This window comes from Monodon monoceros, unplaced genomic scaffold (assembly GCF_005190385.1).
Source record: "Monodon monoceros isolate NGI ecotype Baffin Bay Population unplaced genomic scaffold, NGI_Narwhal_1 Super_Scaffold_19, whole genome shotgun sequence".
Lineage (NCBI taxonomy): Eukaryota > Metazoa > Chordata > Mammalia > Artiodactyla > Monodontidae > Monodon > Monodon monoceros.
This window is the reverse complement of record NW_021703775.1, coordinates 10,860,270-10,883,376: the sequence shown is the minus strand read 5'-3', so window position 1 is coordinate 10,883,376 and position 23,107 is coordinate 10,860,270. Positions and strand designations below refer to the sequence as shown.

At 38.7% G+C, this 23,107-nt stretch overlaps 1 protein-coding gene across 7 annotated transcripts in view; it reads left to right on the top strand.

The window, feature by feature from the left end:
* Positions 1-23,107, top strand: part of ANAPC1 (anaphase promoting complex subunit 1) — a 102,953-nt gene that overhangs the window by 9,927 nt on the left and 69,919 nt on the right. For 6 of the 7 annotated variants that reach the window (XM_029231949.1, XM_029231951.1, XM_029231952.1 and 3 more), the window contains 10 exons: positions 378-523; positions 742-962; positions 1,678-1,887; positions 4,314-4,409; positions 12,688-12,778; positions 12,882-12,947; positions 16,278-16,412; positions 17,746-17,886; positions 18,452-18,512; positions 20,461-20,648. In XM_029231949.1, coding sequence (XP_029087782.1) covers positions 378-523; positions 742-962; positions 1,678-1,887; positions 4,314-4,409; positions 12,688-12,778; positions 12,882-12,947; positions 16,278-16,412; positions 17,746-17,886; positions 18,452-18,512; positions 20,461-20,648 — 1,355 coding nt within the window. The remainder of the gene's footprint in view (positions 1-377; positions 524-741; positions 963-1,677; positions 1,888-4,313; positions 4,410-12,687; positions 12,779-12,881; positions 12,948-16,277; positions 16,413-17,745; positions 17,887-18,451; positions 18,513-20,460; positions 20,649-23,107) is intronic. The other variant, XM_029231954.1, reaches the window with a different exon arrangement.

Below are 23,107 nucleotides of genomic sequence, written 5' to 3'. Positions count from 1 at the left end.
AACCAGCAAGGAAGTCAAACTTGGTCGAATGGTTGAGTGTAATTTAAGATTAAGTCAGTTATTAAAGGAGTCATGGACCTTTTACCTGTGGCTGATGAATTTAATGGTTTAGTCAGCACAAATCTTAAACATTTAGTTGCATGTGTGTGAAATCAAAACTCGTAAGATTCTCATCTTTAATATATTTGAAAGGAATTGATGCCCAAAGTAAATGTATTAAAAATTGAGGGTTAATTATGTAATATATTAATAGATTTTTGTGCCTTAATTGCCTTGATTTCTCTTTATCTTTAGGAATTGCAAGAAGTCACTTCATAAACAACAGTCTTGTAAAAGTCCATTGTTCTATACCTGATCATTTCTGTTCTGTCTTTAAGGTCTTTTTGGTTCATCACGGGTACAATATGTTGTAGATCATGCAATGAAAATTGTTTTTCTCAACACTGATCCCTCCGTTGTAATGACCTATGACACCGTTCAAGGTTTGCATTCTGTGTGGGCTCTCCGGAGAGTCAAAACAGAGGTAAGGGTGAAGGCAGATCACTTCTTAACAGAAAAGGATAATTAATACTAAAAACTTTGCAGGTTTTTAGAAGAATCACTTGTGAAATAGGTTGAGTGCCTTAGGTAAAAAGATATTATATCTTTAATAACTGGCAACTACCCTGCATTCTCACAAGGAAATTGCCCTTTTAATCTTAATTATTTTCTGCCCCCTCCCCCTTTTCATTTTGACTTAAGGAGGAGAATGTTGTTTTAAAGTTCTCTGAACAGGGGGGCACCCCACAGAATGTGGCCACCAGCAGCTCGCTCACAGCACACCTCAGAAGCCTCTCCAGGGGAGACTCCCCCGTGGCTTCCCCCTTCCAGAACTACTCCTCCATCCACAGCCAGAGTCGCTCAGCCTCCTCGCCCAGCCTACACTCCCGCTCACCTTCCATTTCCAACATGGCAGCTCTCAGGTGGGAATTAAGTGTGGAAGCATTTCCTTGCTTTAAACAAGACATCCCAAGAAAAAGATACCTTCTTTTAAAACTTTCTCTTGTGATTTGAAGGATTTAAAATTTCTGTTGACAGATCCTGAGTATCTTTTAGAGAAAACAGCGTTATTCCAGTTGTGCTATTCTTACTAAGACTTCCAGGCCTACTGTGTTACTTTTTCACTGAGTCATATTTAGAGACTGCCAGTGCTTGTTGTAAGAGTGCCTCATTTTTACCACTAAGTCGCAGCAGTTTGGTGAATATTAATTACAGAAATTTTTTGGTACTGTTTTCTTTTGTCTTAATTTGCATTAGCTTTTCTTTTGTTTTTGTTAATATCTGTCTGGTACAATAGGGACATAGTTTTGTTGGTGTGTATATGTTTGAATGTATAGGAACATAGTTTAAACTTTTTTGAATAATATTGGTATAAATAATTGATTTTCTGAGGCAGAAAATGAACTGATTTTCAGTTAAAGAAAAAGAATTCTAACAGGAATTCTAAATCCTTAGACTATAATAAAGCATGTTGACAAACCGTTTAAGTAGCTACTCCTTTTTAAAAAAATTGTATTTCTGACTGGGTTTATGTTATGAATACTCTCCATACATAGAATTTGGAAAGCTTTATTAGAAAGTGTGTTATATCAGCCTGTGTTATTAATTGTGGTGCACTCTTTTCTCTTTATTTTGCAGTCGTGCTCATTCTCCAGCCTTAGGAGTGCACTCTTTTTCAGGGGTGCAAAGGTTCAACCTTTCAAGCCATAATCAATCTCCAAAGAGACACAGTATTTCTCATTCTCCAAGTAGTAATTCTAACGGCTCCTTTCTTGCACCAGAAACAGAGCCAATTGTTCCTGAACTTTGTATGGACCATTTATGGACAGAAACGATTACTAATACAAGGTTTGGAGTATATATTTTTATATTCAAAGAAAAATGATACTAAAAGTTTTAGAAAATACTTGGCATTTTGTGTAAAGCTTCCTTTGAGTATAAGCAGTTATTAATATTTCTAAAATACATAGAGATATATATTAAAGGCTACTTCAGTTTCAGTAGAGGATGTTAGTGATATTAAGGTGATCATAAAAATATTCTTTTGTCATTTGCTATTTCTTCCTTAGTAATCTCTCAGATTTGAGGTGTTTGATGTTTTAGGGAGAGACAACTAATTTCTGTAGATTAGGAAACTTGGGAATTTATAACATTTTTCTTAAGTTTTGTCTTTATGTTAGTTGAGTATCAGCTGTTTTTCTGGGAGACACAACTCAGACCTCTGTTCCATGTGACCTTCCTCCTTTTATGTTCTCTTTAATCAGTCATTCAGTCAATGCCAGTGTGTGTACTAGTGGCTGTGGTTTATCAGCAAATAAGTTGCTGTCCCTGTCCTCAGAAGGAGACAGCTGGAGGGTGGTGGCACTGCTCATCTGCTGGTAGGGCTTTGGAAAGATGACTCGGTATTTCCTGGGTGGGTAAGCGGGGCAGTACACAGTAGTTAGAGGGGATCAGAAGAAAAGTGCAGAAGTGTGAATGTGTGGTTTGTTCAGGGAATTAAAAATACTCTCCATTTGTTTGTGCAGGAGGAGGGGAAAGGGCTGCGAAAGAGGAGGTGGAGAGAGATGGCCTTTTGGGCTGTTCTGTTTGATGAGAGCTGTAAGAAGGTGCTTTATATGTGGGTCATAAACTCAGGGGTCAGAGCAGTCACTTATCAGTGGTGATTGAGGCAAGACAGGTGGATTGGAATTTATGGAGTGTGTAGAGGTTGGGTTCCAGGAGGGCCTGTGGATGAGCTTGCGGTTGCAGGGGTTCTGGTAACCCTCTGGAATCAAAGATAGTAATCACGGGTATATGTGGTGTATAGGCCTTTTCTTTAGGAGAGGGTTTAACATTCATTCGATTCTCAGAGTCTGTGACCTCTGAATAGTTAAAACCAGGCTGTATAGAATCAGAAGAGGGCTAGTGACTAAAGTCTTGGAAACTTAAGATTTGGGAGGGGTGAAAAGAGATAAAGCTGCTGCAGAGAGACAGAGCAAGAGAGGTTAGGTGGGGGAAGCAGCAGGACATGTCATGGAACATGAGAAAAGTGGCTTTTGAGAGGAAGGTGCCAATGTTGCCAGGTGCTGGTGAAGTGTGGCACTCTTAGGTGAGCTCAGAGAGGCAGTACCTGGATGGCAAGGTCACTGGTGACCTTGGCCAGAGCACCTGGGGGTGGGGGTCTAGGGTGGAGTGGAATGGGGTGGAAAAAGTAAATGGGGACCGAGGAGGTGAACATAGATATACAGGAGTTTGCCTTTGAATGGGAATGAGGATACAGAACTAGCTGAGGGAATCTCAGGGTCAAGGGAGAGTTTTGTTTTTCCTGAAATATGTTAGAGAAAATTAGTCTTCATTTTTGCCCTTAAATACCTAAGTGTGTTTCTCTAAAAAGTAAGGACATTTTCTTACCTAACCATGCTACCATTTTTACAGCCAGCCAAATTAACAGTAAGTCCTTTATATAATCTAATACTTAGTCCATCTCTGTATTTAAAGACTCATTTTGATATGAGAGAGTAGGCTACGAAAAGACTATATACCCAGAGCAGGGAAAGCACTGAAAATACAGCTGGCTCTACCGCCTTAAGCTATCCGCATCCCAGTAGAAAGACAAGCGCATGTTCTTAGGCTGGCAGGTCAGGGATAGGCAGTTGGAGGAAAGGAAAGATGTGAGTACAGTGTTGAAGTATGTTCTATTTTTATATATATAAAATAAAAATTGCTTATAAAATAAAAATTCCTTATATATAGAATAAAAATTCCCTGTATTTAAAAATCATTTGTCTTTAAATACCTTATTGCTAAGTTGGATATATTGCAGATCCTTATTGTACAGAGTTACAAAGAAATTTTTGAGACTAGAGAATTTTTGAGTATGGGTTAAAAAAAGGGATGAAGTGGAGCCTAATCTGAGAGAGAGGATAGATTGGAGAGGTCATGTTATAAAATGTCTGACCCCTTAGACCCTGTAAGAGGTCTAAGATCTCTTCAAGTTTGCATTACTTTAGCAGTAGGCAACTTGCATAATGTGGAATTAAAAAGTCTGTTGGTAATGATTACATTTATTGTAATTTTTCCCCAAAAAAGCTGTGTAGTGGACTCAGAGTCAAAGAGCTGAAAGGAATCTTAGAGATCATGAAGTTCAATTCTTAGAAGTGCTTTTGTGTCTTCAAGGTTATATTGCTTGGCCCAAGTAGTATTTCCTGTAGAATATTTTCAAAGACTTTTAATAATTACTATGGTAGAGTTTTAAGTGAGTGCCAACAGTTTCTTTATTAATATATCTATTACAGGGAGAAAAATTCACAGGCCTCAAAAGTCTTTATTACATCTGACCTATGTGGGCAGAAGTTCTTGTGCTTTTTAGTAGAGTCCCAGCTCCAGTTACGGTAAGTGCGTTTATGTATCTCATTCATTTGGTATAAATAAACTTAGGGCTGTTTTTTCTTTTTCTTTTTCTCTCTCTCTCTTTTTATTTTTTTTTGGCTTAAGTAGCTTTATTGAAATAATTTACATACCATAAAATTAGCATGTTTTAAGTGCACAGTTCGATGATTTTTAGTAAATTTACAGTTATGCAGCATCACCACAATCCAGCTTTAAAAATTTCTATCGCTTTAAAAAGATCTCTTGTGCTTGACTTGCATTCAGTCTCTGTTCCCATTCCCAACCTCAGGCAACCAGTACATAGGCTTTCTGCCTCTGCAGATTTGCCTTTTCTGGATATTTTATGTAAATAGAATCATACCATATATAATTTTTTGTGTGTCCACCTTCTTCCACTTAGCATGTTTCTTAGGGCCTACCATGTTGTAACATGTATAAATATTTTATTCTTCTTGCTGTGTAGTATTGTATAAATATACCACATTTTGTTTATCTAGTCATTAGTTGATGGGCATTTGGTTTGTTTACACTTTTTTGACCATTGTGAATCATGGCACTATGAACATTGGAGCCAGAGCCTTTGTGTGGACATACATGATTTCATGTAGATAGATAGGTGGATAACTAGGAGTGGATCAAATGATAAATTCATTGTAAACTTTTAAAGAAATTGCTATATTTGTCTTCCAAATAAGCTGTACCATTTTACATTCCCACCAGTAATGTTTGAGTGTTCCAATTTCTTCATCCTTGACAAGATTTCTTTTTAAAATTTTTGAATATTATTTACTTTTTTATACAGCAGGTTATTATTAGTCATCAATTTTTTGCACATCAGTGTATACATGTCAATCCCAATCACCCAATTCATCACACGACCATCCCCACCCCCCTGCGGCTTTCCCTCTTGGTGTGCATACATTTGTTCTCTACATCTGTGTCTCAACTTCTGCCCTGCAAACTGGTACATCTGTACCATTTTTCTAGGTTCCACATACATGCGTTAATATACGATACTTGTTTTTCTCTTTCTGACTTACTTCACTCTGTATGACAGTCTCTAGATCCCTCCAGGTCTCAACAAATGACCCAATTTCGTTACTTTTTATGGCTGAGTAATATTCCATTGTATATATGTACCACAACTTCTTTATTCATTCGTCTGTCGATGGGCATTTAGGTCGCTTCCATGACCTGGCTATTGTAAATAGTGCTGCAGTGAACATTGGGGTGCATGTGTCTTTTTGAATTATGGTTTTCTCTGGGTATATGCCCAGTAGTGGGATTGCTGGATCATATGGTAATTCTATTTTTAGTTTTTTAAGGAACCTCCATACTGTTCTCCATAGTGGCTGTATCAATTTACATTCCTACCAACAGTGCAAGACGGTTCCCCTTTCTCCACACCCTCTCCAGCATTTGTTGTTTGTAGATTTTCTGATGATGCCTGTTCTAACTGGTGTGAGGTGATACCTCATTGTAGTTTTGATTTGCATTTCTCTAATAATTAGTGATGTTGAGCAGCTTTTCATGTGCCTCTTGGCCATCTGTATGTCTTCTTTGGAGAAATGTCTATTTAGGTCTTCTGCCCATTTTTGGATTGGGTTGTTTGTTTCTTTAATATTGAGCTGCAAGAGCTGTTTATATATTTTGAAGATTAATCCTTTGTCTGTTGATTCGTTTGCAAATATTTTCTCCCATTCTGAGGGTTGTCTTTTGGTCTTGTTTATGGTTTCCTTTGCTGTGCAAAAGCTTTGAAGTTTCATTAGGTCCCATTTGTTTATTTTTGTTTTTACTTCTATTTCTCTAGGAGGTGGATCAAAAAAGATCTTGCTGTGATTTATGTCAAAGAGTGTTCTTCCTATGTTTTCCTCTAAGTGTTTTATAGTGTCCGGTCTTACATTTAGGTCTCGAATCCATTTTGAGTTTATTTTTGTGTATGGTGTTAGGGAGTGTTCTAATTTCATTCTTTTACATGTAGCTGTCCAGTTTTCCCAGCAACACTTATTGAAGAGACTGTCTTTTCTCCATTGTATATCCTTGCCTCGTTCGTCATAGATTAGTTGACCATATAGGTTTGTGGGTTTATCTCTGGGCTTTCTATCTTGTTCCATTGATCTGTGTTTCTGTTTCTGTGCCAGTACCATATTGTCTTGATTACTGTAGCTTTGTAGTGTAGTCTGAAGTCAGGGAGTCTGATTTCTCCCGCTCTGTTTTTTTCCCTCAAGACTGCTTTGGCTATTCAGGGTCTTTTGTGTCTCCATACAAATTCTAAGATTTTTTTGTTCTAGTTCTATAAAAAAATGCTATTGGTAATTTGATAGGGATTGCATTGAACCTGTAGATTGCTTTGGGTAGTATAGTCATTTTCACAATATTGATCCTTCCAATCCAAGAACATGGTATATTTCTCCATCTGTTGGTATCATCTTTAATTTCTTTCATCAGTGTCTTATAGTTTTCTGCATACAGGTCTTTTGTCTCCCTAGGTAGGTTTATTCCTAGGTATTTTATTGGTTTTGTTGCAGTGGTAAATGGGAGTGTTTCCTTACTTTCTGTTTCAGATTTTTCATCATCAGTGTATAGGAATGCAAGAGATTTCTGTGCATTAATTTTGTATCCTGCTACTTTACCAAATTCATTGATAAACTCTAGCAGTTTTCTGGTAGCATCTTTAGGATTCTCTATGTATAGTATCATGTCATCTGCAAACAGTGACAGTTTTACTTCTTTTCTGATTTGGATTCCTTTTATTTCTTTTTCCTCTCTGATTGCTGTTGCTAAAACTTCCAAAACTATGTTGAATAATAGTGGTGAGAGTGGGCAACATTGTCTTGTTCCTGATCTTAGAGGAAATGTTTTCAGTTTTTCAGCATTGAGAATGATGTTTGCTGTGGGTTTGTCATATATGGCCTTTATTATGTTGAGGTAGGTCCCCTCTATGCCCACTTTCTGGAGAGTTTTTATCATAAATGGGTGTTGAATTTTGTCAAAAGCTTTTTCTGCATCTATTGAGATGGTCATATGGTTTTTATGCTTCAATTTGTTAATATGGTGTATCACATTGATTTGCGTATGTTGAAGAATCCTTGCATCCCTGGGATAAATCCCACTTGATCATGGTGTATGATCCTTTTAATGTGTTGTTGGATTCTGTTTGCTAGTATTTTGTTGAGGATTTTTGCATCTATATTCATCAGTGATATTGGTCTGTAATTTTCTTTTTTTGTAGTATCTTTGTCTGGTTTTGGTATCAGTGTGATGCTGGCCTCATAGAATGAGTTTGGGAGTGTTCCTTCCTCTGCAATTTTTAAGAAGAGTTTGAGAAGGATCATGTTAGCTCTTCTGTAAGTGTTTGATAGAACCACCTGTGAAGCCATCTGGTCCTGGGCTTTTGTTTGTTTGAAGATTTTTAATCACAGTTTTAATTTCATTACTTGTGATTGGTCTGTTCATATGTTCAGTTTCTTCCTGTTTCAGTCTTGGAAGCTTATATCTTTCTAAGAATTGTTCATTTCTTCCAGGTTGTCCATTTTATTGGCATAGAGTTGCTTGTAGTAGTCTCTTAGGATGCTTTGTGTTTTTGCGGTGTCTGTTGTAACTTCTCCTTTTTCATTTCTAATTTTATTGATTTGAGTCTTCCCCCTCTTTTTCTTGATGAGTCTGGCTAATGGTTTATCAATTTTGTTTATCTTCTCAAAGAACCAGCTTTTAGTTTTATTGATCTTTGCTATTTTCTTTGTTTCTATTGCATTTATTTCTGCTCTGATCTTTATGATTTCTTTTCTTCTGCTAACTTTGGGTTTTGTTTGTTCTTCTTTCTCTAGTTCCTTTAGGTGTAAGGTGAGTTTGCTTATTTGAGATTTCTCTTGTTTCTTGAGGTTTGTATAGCTATAAACTTCCTTCTTAGAACTGCTTTTGCTGCATCCCATAGGTTTTGGATCGTCGTGTTTTCATTGTCATTTGTCTCTAGTTATTTTTTTATTTCCTCTTTGATTTCTTCAGTGATCTCTTGGTTATTTAGTAACGTATTGTTTATCCTCCATGTGTTTGTGTTTTTTACGTTTTTTCCCCTGTAATTGATTTCTAATCTCATAGCGTTGTGGTCAGAAAAGATGCTTGATATGGTTTCAATTTTCTTAAATTTACTGAGGCTTGATTTGTGACCCAAGATGTGATGTATCCTGGAGAATGTTCCGTGCGCACTTGAGAAGAAAGTGTAATCTGCTGTTTTGGGATGGAATGTCCTATAAATACCAATTAAATCTGTCTGGTCTATTGTGTCATTTAAAGCTTCTGTTTACTTATTTATTTTCATTTTGGATGATTTGTCCATTGGTGTAAGTGAGGTGTTAAAGTCCCCCACTATTATTGTGTTACTTTCGGTTTCCTCTTTTATAGCTGTTAGCAGATGCCTTATGTATTGAGGTGCTCCTGTGTTAAGTGCATATATATTTATAATTGTTATATCTTCTTCTTGGATTGATCCCTTGATCATTATGTAGTGTCCTTCCTTGTCTCTTGTAACATTCTTTATTTTATAGTCTGTTTTTATCTGATATGAGTATTGCTACTCCAGCTTTCTTTTGATTTCCATTTGCATGGAATATCTTTTTCCATCCCCTCACTTTCCGTCTGTATGTGTCCCTAGGTCTGAAGTGGGTCTCTTGTATACAGCATATATATGGGTCTTGTTTTTGTATCCATTCAGCAAGCCTGTGTCTTTTGGTTGGAGCATTTAATCCATTCATGTTTAAGGTAATTATCGATATATATGTTCCTATGACCATTTTCTTAATTGTTTTGGGTTTGTTTTTGTAGGTCCTTTTCTTCTCCTGTGTTTCCCCCTTAGAGAAGTTCCTTTAGCATTTGTTGTAGAGCTGGTTTGGTGGTGCTGAATTCTCTTAGCTTTTGCTTGTCTGTAAAGCTTTTGATTTCTCCATCGAATCTGAATGAGATCCTTGCCAGGTAGAGTAGTCTTGGTTGTAGGTTCTTCCCTTTCTTCACTTTAAATATGTCCTGCCACTGCCTTCTGGCTTGTAGAGTTTGTGCTGAGAAATCAGCTGTTAACCTTATGGGAGTTCCCTTGTATGTTATTTGTCGTTTTTCCCTTGCCGCTTTCAGTAATTTTTCTCTATCTTTAATTTTTGCCAATTTGATTACTGTGTGTGTCGGTGTGTTTCTCCTTGGGTTTATCCTGTATGGGACTCACTGCCCTTCCTGGACTTGGGTGGCTACGTCCTTCCCCATGTTAGGGAAGTTTTTGACTATAATCTCTTCAAATATTTTCTCTTGTCCTTTCTCTGTCTCTTCTCCTTCTGGGACCCCTATAATGCGAATGTTGTTGCGTTTAATGTTGTCCCAGAGGTCTCTTAGGCTGTCTTCATTTCTGTTTTTTTTTTTTTTTTGGCAGTACGCGGGCCTCTCACTGTCGTGACCTCTCCCGTTGCGGAGCACAGGCTCCGGAAACGCAGGCTCAGCAGCCATGGCTCATGGGCCCAGCCGCTCCGCGGCACGTGGGATCTTCCTGGACCGGGGCACGAACCCGTGTCCCCTGCATTGGCAGGCGGACTCTCAACCACTGTGCCACCAGGGAAGCCCTGTCTTCATTTCTTTTCATTCTTTTTTCTTTAGTCTGTTCTGCAGCAGTGAATTCCACCATTCCGTCTTCCAGGTCACTTATCCGTTCTTCTGTCTCAGTTATTCTGCTATTGATTCCTTCTAGTGTATTTTCCATTTCAGTTATTGTATTGTTCATCTCTGTTTGTTTGTTCTTTAATTCTTCTAGGTCTTTGTTAAACATTTCTTGCATCTTCTCGATCTTTGCCTCCATTCTTTGTCCGAGGTCCTGGATCATTTTCACTATCATTATTCTGAATTCTTTTTCTGGAAGATTGCCTATCTCCAGTTCATTTAGTTGTTTTTCTGGCGTTTTATCTTGTTCCTTCATCTGGTACATAGCCCTCTGCCTTTTCATCTTGTCTGTCTTTCTTTGAATGTGGTTTTTGTTCCACAGGCTGCAGGACTGTAGTTCTTCTTGCTTCTGCTGTCTGCCCTCTGGTGGATGAGGCTATCTAAGAGGCTTGTGCAAGTTTCCTGATGGGAGCGACTGGTGGTGGGTGGAGCCGACTGTTGCTCTGGTGGGCAGAGCTCAGTAAAACTTTAGTTCACTTGACTGCTGATGGGTGGGGCTGAGTTCTCTCCCTGTTGGTTGTTTGGCCTGAGGCAACCCAGCACTGGAGCCTATCTGGGATCTTTGGTGGGCCTAATGGCAGACTCTGGAAGGGCTTACGCCAAGGAGTACTTCCCAGAACTTCTGCCGCCAGTGTCCTTGTCCCCATGGTGAGCCCCAGCCACCCCCTGCATCTGCAGGAGACCCTCCAACACTAGCAGGCAGGTCCGGTTCAGTCTCCCCTGGGGTCACTGCTCCTTCCCCTGGGCCCCGATGCACACACTACTCTGTGTGTGCCCTCCAAGAGTGGAGTCTCTGTTTCTCTCAGTCCTGTCGAAGTCCTGCAGTCAAATCCCACTAGGCTTCAAAGTTTGATTCTCTAGGAATTCCTCCTCCCGTTGCCAGACCCCCAGGTTGGGAAGCCTGATGTGGGGCTCAGAACCTTCACTCCAGTGAGTGGACTTCTGTGGTATAAGTGTTCTCCAGTTTGTGAGTCACCCACCCAGCAGTTATGGGCTTTGATTTTTACTGATTGCGCCCCTCCTGCCGTCTCACTGTGGCTTCTCCTTTGTCTTTGGACGTGGGGTATCTTTTTTGGTGAGTTCCCGTGTCTTCCTGTCGATGACTGTCCAGCAGCTATTTGTGATTCTGGTGTTCTCTCAAGAGGGAGTGAGACCACGTCCTTCTACTCCGCCATCTTGGTTCCTTTTGACAAGATTTGATATTGTCATTTTCTTTGATTATAGCCTTTCTGGTGGGTGTGAAGTGTTTTTTAATTTTTATTTATTTATTTATTTATTTAAATGGTACAGTTACTTTTTAAAAAAAAATCTAATTAATTATTTATTTACTTTTGGCTGTGTTGGGTCTTTGTTTCTGTGCAAGGGCTTTCTCTAGTTGTGGCAAACGGGGGCCACTCTTCATCGCGGTGCATGGGCCTCTCACCGTCGCGGCCTGTCTTGTTGCGGAGCACAGGCTCCAGACGCGCAGGCTCAGCAGTTGTGACTCACGGGCCCAGTTGCTCCGCGGCATGTGGGATCCTCCCAGACCAGGGCTCGAACCCGTGTCTCCTGCATTAGCAGGCAGATTCTCAACCACTGCGCCACCAGGGAAGCCCTGAAGTGTGGTTTAAAATTTTTATTTATTTATTTAATTTTTGGCTGCATTGGGTGTTCGTTGCTGCGTGTGGGCTTTCTCTAGTTGCGGCAAGTGGGGGGGCTACTCTTCTTGTGGTGCACGGGCTTCTCATTGTGGTGGCTTCTCTTGTTGCAGGGCACAGGCTCTAGGCAGTTGGGCTTCAGTAGTTGTGGCACGCGGGCTCTAGAGTGCAGACTCAGCTGTTGTGGCGCACGGGCTTAGTTGCTTCGGGGCATGTGGGATCTTCCTGGACCAGGGCTCGAACCCTTGTCCCCTGCACTGGCAGGTGGGTTCTTAACCACTGTCCCACCAGGGAAGCCCCTGAAGTGGTTTTAATTTGCATTTCCCTAATGACTTATGATGTTGAGCATCTTCTCATGTGCTTATTAGCCATTCATTTATCTTCTTAGGTAAAATGTGTATTTATATATTTACTAATTTATTGACCTTTAATTTTGAAATTATTATAGATCACAGGATGTTGTAAAGTAGTAGAGGTCCTGTGTAGCCTGCACTTTTTCCCCCAGAGGTAACATCTTACGTATCTATAGTGCATTGTTAAAACAAGGAAATTGACATCAGTACAATCAACGGGCCTCATTCAAACTTCTTCAGTTTTACGTGTACTCATTTGTGTGTGTATATGATTCCATGAAATTTTATCACGTGTAGATTTGTGCAAACACCCCAGTCAAGATTCAGAACTTCTTTATCACCTCACAGATCTTCCTCATGCTACCCACTTTAGAGTCACATATACCACACCCATCTACCACAGTCCCCAATCCCTGGCAACCACTAATCTGTTCTCCATCTCTATAATTTTGTCATTTGAAAATGTTTTATAACTGGAATCATACAGTAAGTAACTTTTTGAAATTGGCTTTTTACAGTTAGTATAATACCCTTGAGATCAGTAGAGGTTGTTGCATATATCAATAGTGTATTTCTCTTTTCATTTGAATATTTAGATGTGTAAAGTTTCAAGAGAGTAATGATAAAACCCAGCTCATCTTTGGCTCCGTCACCAACATACAGGCAAAGGATGCAGCTCCAGTGGAGGTAAATGCAGGCACATTTCTTGAGAAATTGAAAGTCGTTGTGCTTTATAATTTGTACGGATTGGAAAACAAAATTTTTGCCTCTTTTTATTTTTTTTTTTTAGAAGATAGACACTATGCTGGTCCTGGAAGGCAGTGGAAACCTGGTGCTGTACACAGGAGTGGTTCGGGTAAGTAATAAATAGCATTTCATGCTTTTAGTAGGACTACTTCCTTAATAATTATTATTTAATGTTACTTTAGTTTGATATTTAAAATTTGTTACCTCCTGTCTATAGAATTTGGCAGAAGATTCTTGTAAGAGTTGACAATGAAGTCTTAAATTTAGGTTGGGCCTTATTTGGAGGTCTAGGACTCACTGTCATTAGATGGGTTGGCAGTATGAAAACAGGGCAGTTGGGGAAACTTTAATGAATATAGATAATTTTTTAAAAAAGAAAAATGTTAATTGAAGTTTTATAAAGAATATAGTTTTGAAATTGATGTATGGGTAGCTTTCTTAAGTCTCAAAGTTTTAGTAAAGTTTCATCGTATTAAATGTATAATATATATGTTGTCTGTGTCTTTTTAAACAGTTGTGAACTTTACATACAGAATAATGTAAATTTTACAAATTTAAGTTATGAAATTTAAATACAGTTTGAAGGATAATGAAGCGAACGTTCATATAACCACTACCCAGGTTAAGAAATAGGATGTTGCCATATATTTACAGTCTTGGATTTTCTTTCCTCGTTGTATCCTCATCCCCCAGAAATCCTTACTTGGAATAAATCAGTCTCTTGTTTTTATTACTAGTTTTTGCAGTTATGTATGTATCACTGACGAGTAACTTGTTTAGTTTTCCTTGTTTTTGGATTTTCATATAAAGAAAACATACCACATACTCTTCTCTGACTTATTTTGCTCAACATTATATTATTTTTAGATTTATTTGTGTTGACGTGTAACTGTTGTTGACTCATGCACTGTTACCTAGTTTTCCGTTGTATGATTATACCAGAACTTTACCAGCCACTAGGGTTGTTTTGCTGTTTCCTCTAATAAACAATGCTTAAAAAGTTTTTAAAAAATATGTATCTCCTAGCCTTTAGAATATATGCATATTCAACTTAGCCGCATGGTGCCACATTGTTTTCCAAAGTGTAGGTTGCATCAAGGTTGCAAGGTTGTGCTCCTTGCCTCCAACAGTGTATGAGAGCTCTCGGAAGTTTCTTTACATTCTTGCTAACCCAAAGTACCGTTAGCTTTTTGTTTTCGTTTTTCCCAGATGGGTGCCTCATTACAGCCAGGTGATAATGGAAGTCCAGGCTCCCACCTGGCCTTTGCTCACAGGGCCGAGGGGTGGGGTGCAGTATTTTCCTGTCGTGTTTGTCTGGAGTAGGTTGGTCATTGCCTAAAAGTTTTCTAGCTATTCCTTTACTGATTGGGTCTTTTTTCCTGTCTGCTCCCATAATGAGACTGTGGTCTGCCTCAATTTCCACGTTACCTAGAGGCCAGTTTGAGAACCGAATGGTGTTCTAGATCAGTGTTTAGTTCTCAGATCTTTTACTGTGTCATTGTTGGTCAGTTTCACAAAAACTTTATATATACTAGTTCTTCTGTCATTTTTGTTTTTTAATCCTAAAAAACACACCAGGATTTCATACACGTATTTAGAAAGTCCTTTTCTCTATTTCCTCCCTCTCCATTCCTCCCCTCACTCCCTAGTTGGGATAGCGAGGGGTTGCTGCTTTGTTATTGCAGGGTAGGGATGGAATAGAGTGTTCCACCCACAGTCTCTGGAAAAGGGAGGGGAGAGGTAGGCTGCTTTTTATTATAGAGGGAGGATGAAAGCCAGGCTTTTCCCCCTTGACAGTTGCTGCACACGGCGGGGCGGTGGAGAGGGGCTGCCTCGTGGCAACGAGAGCAGGGCTTTGTCCGCAGTGCCTGCAGCTGCAGTGCCTGATGAGGGGAGGCGATGCCACCTTGTTACTGCATGGCTGGGCTGTAAGATAGGCCTCGCCTCTGTGCTGGGGCAGGGCGCCACCTGGTCCTTGCAGGTGGGATGACAGGACCCCGCCTGTAGTCTCCACGCACAGCTCCTGATGGGGCGGGCACTGAGGGCTGTGGCTTCTTCCGTGTGTTTGCCTGAAGTGGGGCAGGTGGGGCGAAAGTGTTTCTGCCCTGCTTAGTCTCTCTTCCTGACCAAGTTTTGGCCAAAAGATCAAGGTTTTCATGGGCTCTCTTTTGGTGTGTGCTTGTGGACATTTCTGAGTTGTAGGCCTCTTGAGAGCCCAAGGCCTGGTTACGTAGGGAGTTGGAGAAACAAAAACAAAAGCTAGGGAATTCATAGTTCATTCCTGGTTCTCAGGCCCCTAGCCAGTCAGTCTTCTTTCCTCACCTTTTAGAGTCTTCTGCTAGTTGCATCATACATTTCGTGCAGATTTTGTTGTGGTGGTAATTCGTGGGAGGAATAGCAGGGAATGTGCTTATTGCATATTTTTATGAACTGGAGGGGGGGTGGTCTCTGATGGCTTTTTAAAAACTTTATATATACTAGTTCTCCTGTCATTTTTGTTTTTTAATCCTAAGGATTTTATTTGGGCAACTTCTGTAATTCTATTAGCTTTCGGGTAGTATATTGACATAAATGTGTATATTGTCAAAATTCCACTTTAGTTCTGAGTTCTCCTTTTAGTCTTATCAAGAGTTTTCAGCCTGTGTGGTTGTGAATTTCTGTTGTGTTTTTCCTGAGAACCCTGTGGGTAGCTAAAAGGAAGAAGTGGGTAGCATGGGTTGCTGGCTCATTCTTTTAAGGTCAGTGAAGAGTTTATGTAAATTTTTTTTGAGGAAGAAGTATTTGAAAGTTTATGACAGAAGACAGATTGTGAGCTAGAGAGCACGGTTTGAATTAGGTTGGATTTAATTTCTTGAGTATCGCTTCAGCCTAAATTTTTTGGCTCCCAAGAAATAATTGGTGTCTTTCTCTCTGCCAGGAAAATACTTAACAAGACTGATGCTTATAGTCTCTGAAAGCTTAGTGTCTCTGCTGCCTTTACCACCAATGGGGTAGAAAAATGCGTGGTATACTTGAATTTTGTATAGTGTCTTGACTATATTAACATTCCCCCCGTTTCCTGCCCCCAGAGAAGTCCTTAGTTATGAAAAGAAGGAATCGGATTAAGAATTTATGCCAAGATACTCATAGTTGGTTGGTAGAATTTGATACATTATTAAAATTTTAATTCTCTTTGTTTTTTAGTTGTGTTTGGTGATCATAGACTTTGAAATATTTAAAGAAATATATGCTTACATGCCTAACGTTTCATTTAAGAACATGATACAGTAGGAAATTCCCTGGTGGTCTAGTAGTTAGGACTCTGAGCCTCCACTGCAGAGTTCAATCCCTGGTCGGGGAACTAAGATCCTATAAGCCGTGTGGCGTGGCCAAAACAACAACAACAACAACAACAAAAAATTAAAGCTAATTTTTTTCCACATTTTTTTACTGCTTAAAGGTGGGAAAGGTTTTTATTCCTGGGCTGCTAGCTCCCTCCCTGACAATGTCCAACACGATGCCTCGGCCCAGCACCCCACTTGACAGCGTTAGTACTCCTAACCCTTTGAGTAAGCTGCTTGGATCCCTGGATGAGGTAAGACAGGGAGTGGGTGTTGTCAAAAATTAATAGTGTTTTAAAGAAGTTTGGTCAAATATTAGTTCTTCCCATGGTTAACTTTTTTCTGTTTTAATGATGACAGAATTGGAAGTTTGGCTAATGCTTGTAGAATGTGTATATTTTCAAACACAAATGATTCAGTAAACATACATTGACTTCCCTTCTGATGTATAAGGTACTTTTTGAAGGTGCTGCAGTGAGGAAAGTGATGCATTCTTTTTCATCTTGGGATCATACTTGGGTGGAACAGATGTACTGTCTGTTTTAAGAGATTATAATTTAAGATAGGTAGACTATTAAGACTTAAGAGGAGCAGAAAGTACCATAGGAGATTCACTGATAGGAAGATACATTCTGATGGGGTGATGTGGTGGAATCCAAGGCTCCTCTTCTAGAGACGTGTCTACCCTGGTTTGGACCTGGAGGGTAAGTAGGATGTCTGTAGATGGAAGGGGACTTTGGGGTATGCGGAATTGCATGGGTGTGGGCGTGGAGGCAGGACAGTGCAGAACATTTTAACACATAGTTGTATCTCCATCTCCCAGCATACAAGCGAAGACTCAAGAAGTCTGTGGAATGAATGAACACTTGTAAAAGTACACGTAGTCTCTTGGGTGAGGCAGGGCAGGGGGTGGGATAATAATAACCTGTTTTCTAGTGTTATCTGTGTACTAGGCACTCTTCTGAGTGTTATATATGTATTAACTCATTTAATCCCTTAAAACAGCTTTATTAGGAAAATATTAATCCTTGTTTTACAAATGGGCACATAGAGAGGTACAAGGAGGTTACTGGTCTAACAACATACAGCTAATAAATGGTAGAGCTAGGATTTACACTGTCTTCCTAACATGCTCTTGAAAAAGAAAGGATGAAAAGGTTTTTATTCCGAATGCAGTCTCCAGGGCATTATATGTTTTTGAGCATGGAGTTAAGAATGTTAGGATTTGTGTTTTAGATAGGTTTATCTCGGGATTGCAGATAGACCAATTAGATCCCAAGTGCTGTAAGACTCTGGGGCCACCTCCTTCCGATTCCTTTCTTTCTCTCCTGATCTTGGTCCCTCACGTCCAGGTAGTCTCCACAGCTTTGTAGTGCTGTCCATCAGATGTGCTATTTTTATCGACTTTTTCTAGTTGCTTTGGTGAGGACCTTGGTCTGCTACAAGGTACTTAGTCATGATTAGAGCAGAATGGTTTTAAACCATTATGTACAATTGCTAGACCATATGCAAAAAAGATACATAGTTTCATTAACCTTAATTTCTCAAAACATGCTTCACATGTGTTGTATTTATGACTTTTTACAGGCTGTTCTGTTGTCCCCAGTTCCAGAACTAAGGGATTCTTCAAAGCTTCATGATTCTCTCTATAATGAGGATTGTACTTTCCAACAGCTTGGAACTTACATTCATTCTATAAGAGACCCTGTCCATAACAGGGTAACGCTAGTAAGTGTGCATATTTATTTTTAAAAGGTTAGGCAACTTTCCAAGAATTGTGGCTGTTATTTAAAGTTTGTCAGAACGCAGAATTTTGTGAAATGGAAACAAATGTTTCTTGTGATTTTTAAAATCTCTTGTAATGCGTCATTTTTTTACCCTATTTTACTTTACAGTAGTTCTGGCCAACTTTTCTGAAGTTCATGTATTCTTAAAAAATTTATTGAAAACAAAGCTGTTCAATCAGTTGAATCTTATATGGGCATGGTTTTTGTCTATTAAAAGTGAGCCTCTTATTTTTGGTGATGGTGACTCAAGTGTCTATATGAAAATTAGACACTTTGTTAAAGACAAGAATTTTTGTAAATGCTTTACAAATAAGTACATTTATTGTTTCTAAAACTTCGAAGTATTCAATTCTGTTTGAAAAATATTGCTTGTTTTTCATTTATTTTATTGCATTTTTGTTTGACAAACAGTCTTGTGAAGCATCAGCTATTTTTAAGACATTCAGAGACTTAGAATGCACAGATTCTATTTACTTGCTCTTATTTGTTTCCATTCTTTTCCCTAGGAACTGAGTAATGGCTCCATGGTTAGGATCACTATTCCTGAAATTGCCACCTCTGAATTAGGTATGATTAAGAATCAAACCTCACTTTCGTGTGTTCTTAGTTTGATTTAAAAGGTTTGGAGTAATTGCTGATTTACATGAATAATTGGGGTTTAAAAAATTTTTGCTGTTTTGAAGCCATGAGATGGAATTTTTTACTGTGCTGAGAAGCTATAAAAAAGAGCTGGGGGCACTTTGCGCTGCCCACTCCATGTGTGCTCTAAGGCTGGGGGAACCCGTGAAGTGTGTGCTAGTTCTGCTTCTGTGAGATTTCTTATGAAAAAGAAGCCATGCAGTGAGATTACAGTGTATGGACACGCCTCTTGCAAGAAAATCTCAAAAACAAGGAAGCCCAAGCAACTAAAATAGTTTTTGGCATATTGATGGTTTTTAATCCAAAAATATATCTCTCAATTGTTAGATACATTGAAAATTAACATAATTGCCTTTAACTGAATAAAACTTACCATTATAGTAAAAATACACTCAGGAGTATTTTGATAAAATTGGAGTCTGCTTGAATTATTACTGAAATGCAATTTGGAAAGTACTAGGTGAAAAATATTTCTGAACATAGAATAGTAAAGAAAACTGGAATTGAAAAGATTTGCCAACAAATGTAAATTAAGAAAAGAATGCTTGTATGATATAAGAAAATTCAGGACATCTATTAGTTTCAAAGTCTAACTGCCAGAGCAGAGCGTTGGCAGATTGTGTGAATTCTGCAATTTGCTAAGTGGGCTAGAATGACTTGCGTTTTAGGAAGTATCTTTCATTGGTGTAGTAAATGATATTCTGAGTTCGTATGGAGATGCCTTGCTTTTCTGAAAGGTATTTAGCCAGTGATCTCAAGAAGTATAAGCCTAACCAAAGTACATAAAAACAAATAACAGGTTAATTAAAAAAAAAAAATCTTTGTCACGAGCAAATAGAAGTCACATAGTTCATGCACGTAAGTTTTTGTACTTTACTTGTAAAGCTTTCCTCAGCCCCTCATGCAGTATCTGGTTTACACTTAATTTGGATTCAGTCATGACAAACTTGATTATTAGGTTTTCTAACATTGGTTTCATTTGATTCCAACCTTTGCTCTGTATGCACACATGTAGCAAATTGATGAGAAAAAGCATATGCTGCTGAGGATGGGCCCCGGTGACAGTGCCAGTGGGCAGGGAAGAAAAGAATCCTCTAAAGAGATTATGGGAGGATACGAAAGCATTGCAGTTTGGGGCCATTTCCTACTAAAAGCAGACCCAGGCCTCTTTATAGCAGTAGCCCTTACCACCCTGAGGGGGTCGCTGTATGACAGTGTAGCACTGCTAAGTGATAGCCATACTAATGATATTGAGTCATTAAGAAAGTTATAGTTTACATGGTATTGATTGATCAGAGAGCATGTAAAACATTTTAGAAACGATGCTGTCAGAAGTAATGAAAAGTTATAAAGCTTTGGTTAACCAGAATGTTCAATCATTCAGAACATATTTTAATGCTAAGTAAGCATTGCTATTTGAGGAGGTATATATTGATTATTACATATTTACTTAAGTATTGAAGCAATATTTTATATGAATTTATTAATGTAGAAATTGTATGTTTTTGTTAGAATGGCCTTTAATTTATTGTCCAAACTAGGACATTTTTGAGAGTGAAATGGGGAGCTATTAATAACTGTCAGGGCCATGGATGTTAATCACTTCTGTCTTAGGTAATCTCAGCTCTTTGGTTACTCTATTTCTGATCCAAAATTAATGATCACAAAGCTGCCCTGAGACCTCTCGCAAGCCCTGTTAAATTCAGTGTCAGTTGATTGGCTAGGTCAGATTTGCATCCCATTGGCTCTTTAATGGCAGTTCTTTTTTCATAGTACTTGTCCTTTGTATAGTAGTAATTAAAAAATGTTCTTAGTAAAAGGGGAAAAGAAATGCATGCATAGGAAGCATACTAAAATTAATCTTTGCTTTTAATAGTACAAACTTGTTTGCAAGCAATTAAATTTATCCTGCCAAAAGAAGTAGCTGTTCAGATGCTTGTCAAGTGGTACAGTGTCCACAGTGCTCCAGGAGGACCCAGTTATCACTCAGAGTGGAACTTATTTGTGACTTGTCTCATGAACATGATGGGTTATAACACAGACCGCTTAGCATGGACAAGGAATGTAAGTACAGATAATTGGTTTTCCTCTTGAGATATTCTGTTGTTATCAATGTAATGTTTGCGTAATTTTTTTTAACATCTTCATTGGAGTATAATTGACTTACAATGGTGTGTTAGTTTCTGCTTTATAACAAAGTGAATCAGTTATACATATATCCCCATATCTCTTCCCTCTTGCGTCTCCCTCCCTCCCACCCTCCCTATCCCACCCCTCTGGGTGGTCACAAAGCACCGAGCTAATCTCCCTGTGTTATGCAGCTGCTTCCCGCTAGCTAATCTATTTTACGTTTGGTAGTGTACATATGTCCATGCCACTCTTTCACTTTGTCCCAGCTTACCCTTCCCCCTCCCCATATCCTCAAGTCCATTCTCTGGTAGGTCTGTGTCTTTATTCTCATCTTGCCCCTATGTTCTTCATGACGATTTTCTTTTTTTAGATTCCATATATATGTGTTAGCATACGGTATTTGTTTTTCTCTTTCTGACTTACTTCACTCTGTATGACAGACTCTAGGTCCATCCACCTCACTACAAATAACTCAATTTCGTTTCTTTTTATGGCTGGGTAATATTCCATTGTATATATGTGCCATATCTTCTTTATATATTCATCTGTTGATGGACACTTAGGTTGCTTCCATGTCCTGGCTATTGTAAACAGAGCTGCAATGAACATTGTGGTACGTGACTCTTGTTGAATTATGGTTTTCTCAGGGTATATGCCCAGTAGTGGGATTGCTGGGTTGTATGGTAGTTCTATTTTTAGTTTTTAAGGAACCTCCATACTGTTCTCCATAATGGCTGTATCAATTTACATTGCCACCAACAGTGCAAGAGGGTTCCCTTTTCTCCACACCCTCTCCAGCATTTATTGTTTGTAGATTTTTTGATGATGGCCATTCTGACCAGTGTGAGATGATATCTCATTGTAGTTTTGATTTGCATTTCTTTAATGATTAATGATGTTGAGCATTCTTTCATGTGTTTGTTGGCAATCTGTATATCTTCTTTGGAGAAATGTCTGTTTAGGCCTTCTGCCCATTTTGGGATTGGGTTGTTTGTTTTTTTGATATTGAGCTGCATGAGCTGCTTGTAAATTTTGGAGAGTAATCCTCTGTCAGTTTCTTCACTAGCAAATATTTTCTCCTATTCTGAGGGTTGTCTTTTTGTCTTATTTATGGTTTCCTTTGCTGTGCAAAAGCTTTGAAGTTTCATTAGGTCCCATTTGTTTATTTTGGTTTTTATTTCCATTTCTCTAGGAGGTGGGTCAAAAAGGATTTTGCTGTGATTTATGTCATGGAGTGTTCTGCCTATGTTTTCCTCTAAGAGTTTGATAGTGTCTGGCCTTACATTTAGGTCTTTAATCCATTTTGAGTTTATTTTTGTGTATGGTGTTAGGGAGTGTTCTAATTTCATTCTTTTCCATGTAGCTGTCCAGTTTTCCCAGCACCACTTATTGAAGAGGCTGTCTTTTCTCTTCTGTGTATTCTTGCCTCCTTTATCAAAGATAAGGTGACCACATGTGCGTGGGTTTATCTCTGGGCTTTCTATCCTGTTCCATTGATCTATATTTATGTTTTTGTGCCAGTACCATACTGTCTTGATTACTGTAGCATTGTAGTATAGTCTGAAGTCAGGAAGCCTGATTCCTCCAGCTCTGTTTTTCTTTCTCAGGATTCCTTTGGCTATTCGGGGTCTTTTGTATTTCCATACAAATTGTGAGATTTTTGGTTCTAGTTCTGTGAAAAATGCCATTGGTAGTTTGATAGGGATTGCACTGAATCTGTAGATTGCTTTGGGTAGTTTAGTCATTTTCACAATTTTGATTCTTCTAATCCAAGAACATGGTGTATATCTCATATCTCTCCATCTATTTGTATCATCTTTAATTTCTTTCATCAGTGTCTTATAATTTTCTGCATACAGGTCTTTTGCCTCCTTAGGTAGGTTTATTTCTTGATATTTTATTCTTTTTGTTGCAGTGGTAAAGGGGAGTGTTTTCTTAATTTCACTTTCAGATTTTTCATCATTAGTGTATAGGAATGCAGGAGATTTCTGTGCATTTATTTGGTATCCTGCTACTTTACCAAATTCATTGATTAGCTCTAGTAGTTTTCTGGTAGCATCTTTAGGATTCTCTATGTAGAGTATCATGTCATCTGCAAACAGTGACAGCTTTACTTCTTCTTTTCCAATTTGGAATCCTTTTATTTCTTTTCCTTCTCTGCTTGCCATGTCTAAAACTTCTAAAACTATGTTGAATAATAGTGGTGAAGGTGGGCAGCCTTGTCTTGTTCCTGATCTTAGTGGAAATGGTTTCAGTTTTTCACCATTGAGAACGATGTTGGCTGTGGGTTTGTCAAATATGGCCTTTATTATGTTGAGATAAGTTCCCTCTATGCCTCCTTTCTGGAGGGATTTTGTCATAAATGGGTGTTGAATTTTGTCTAAAGCTTTCTC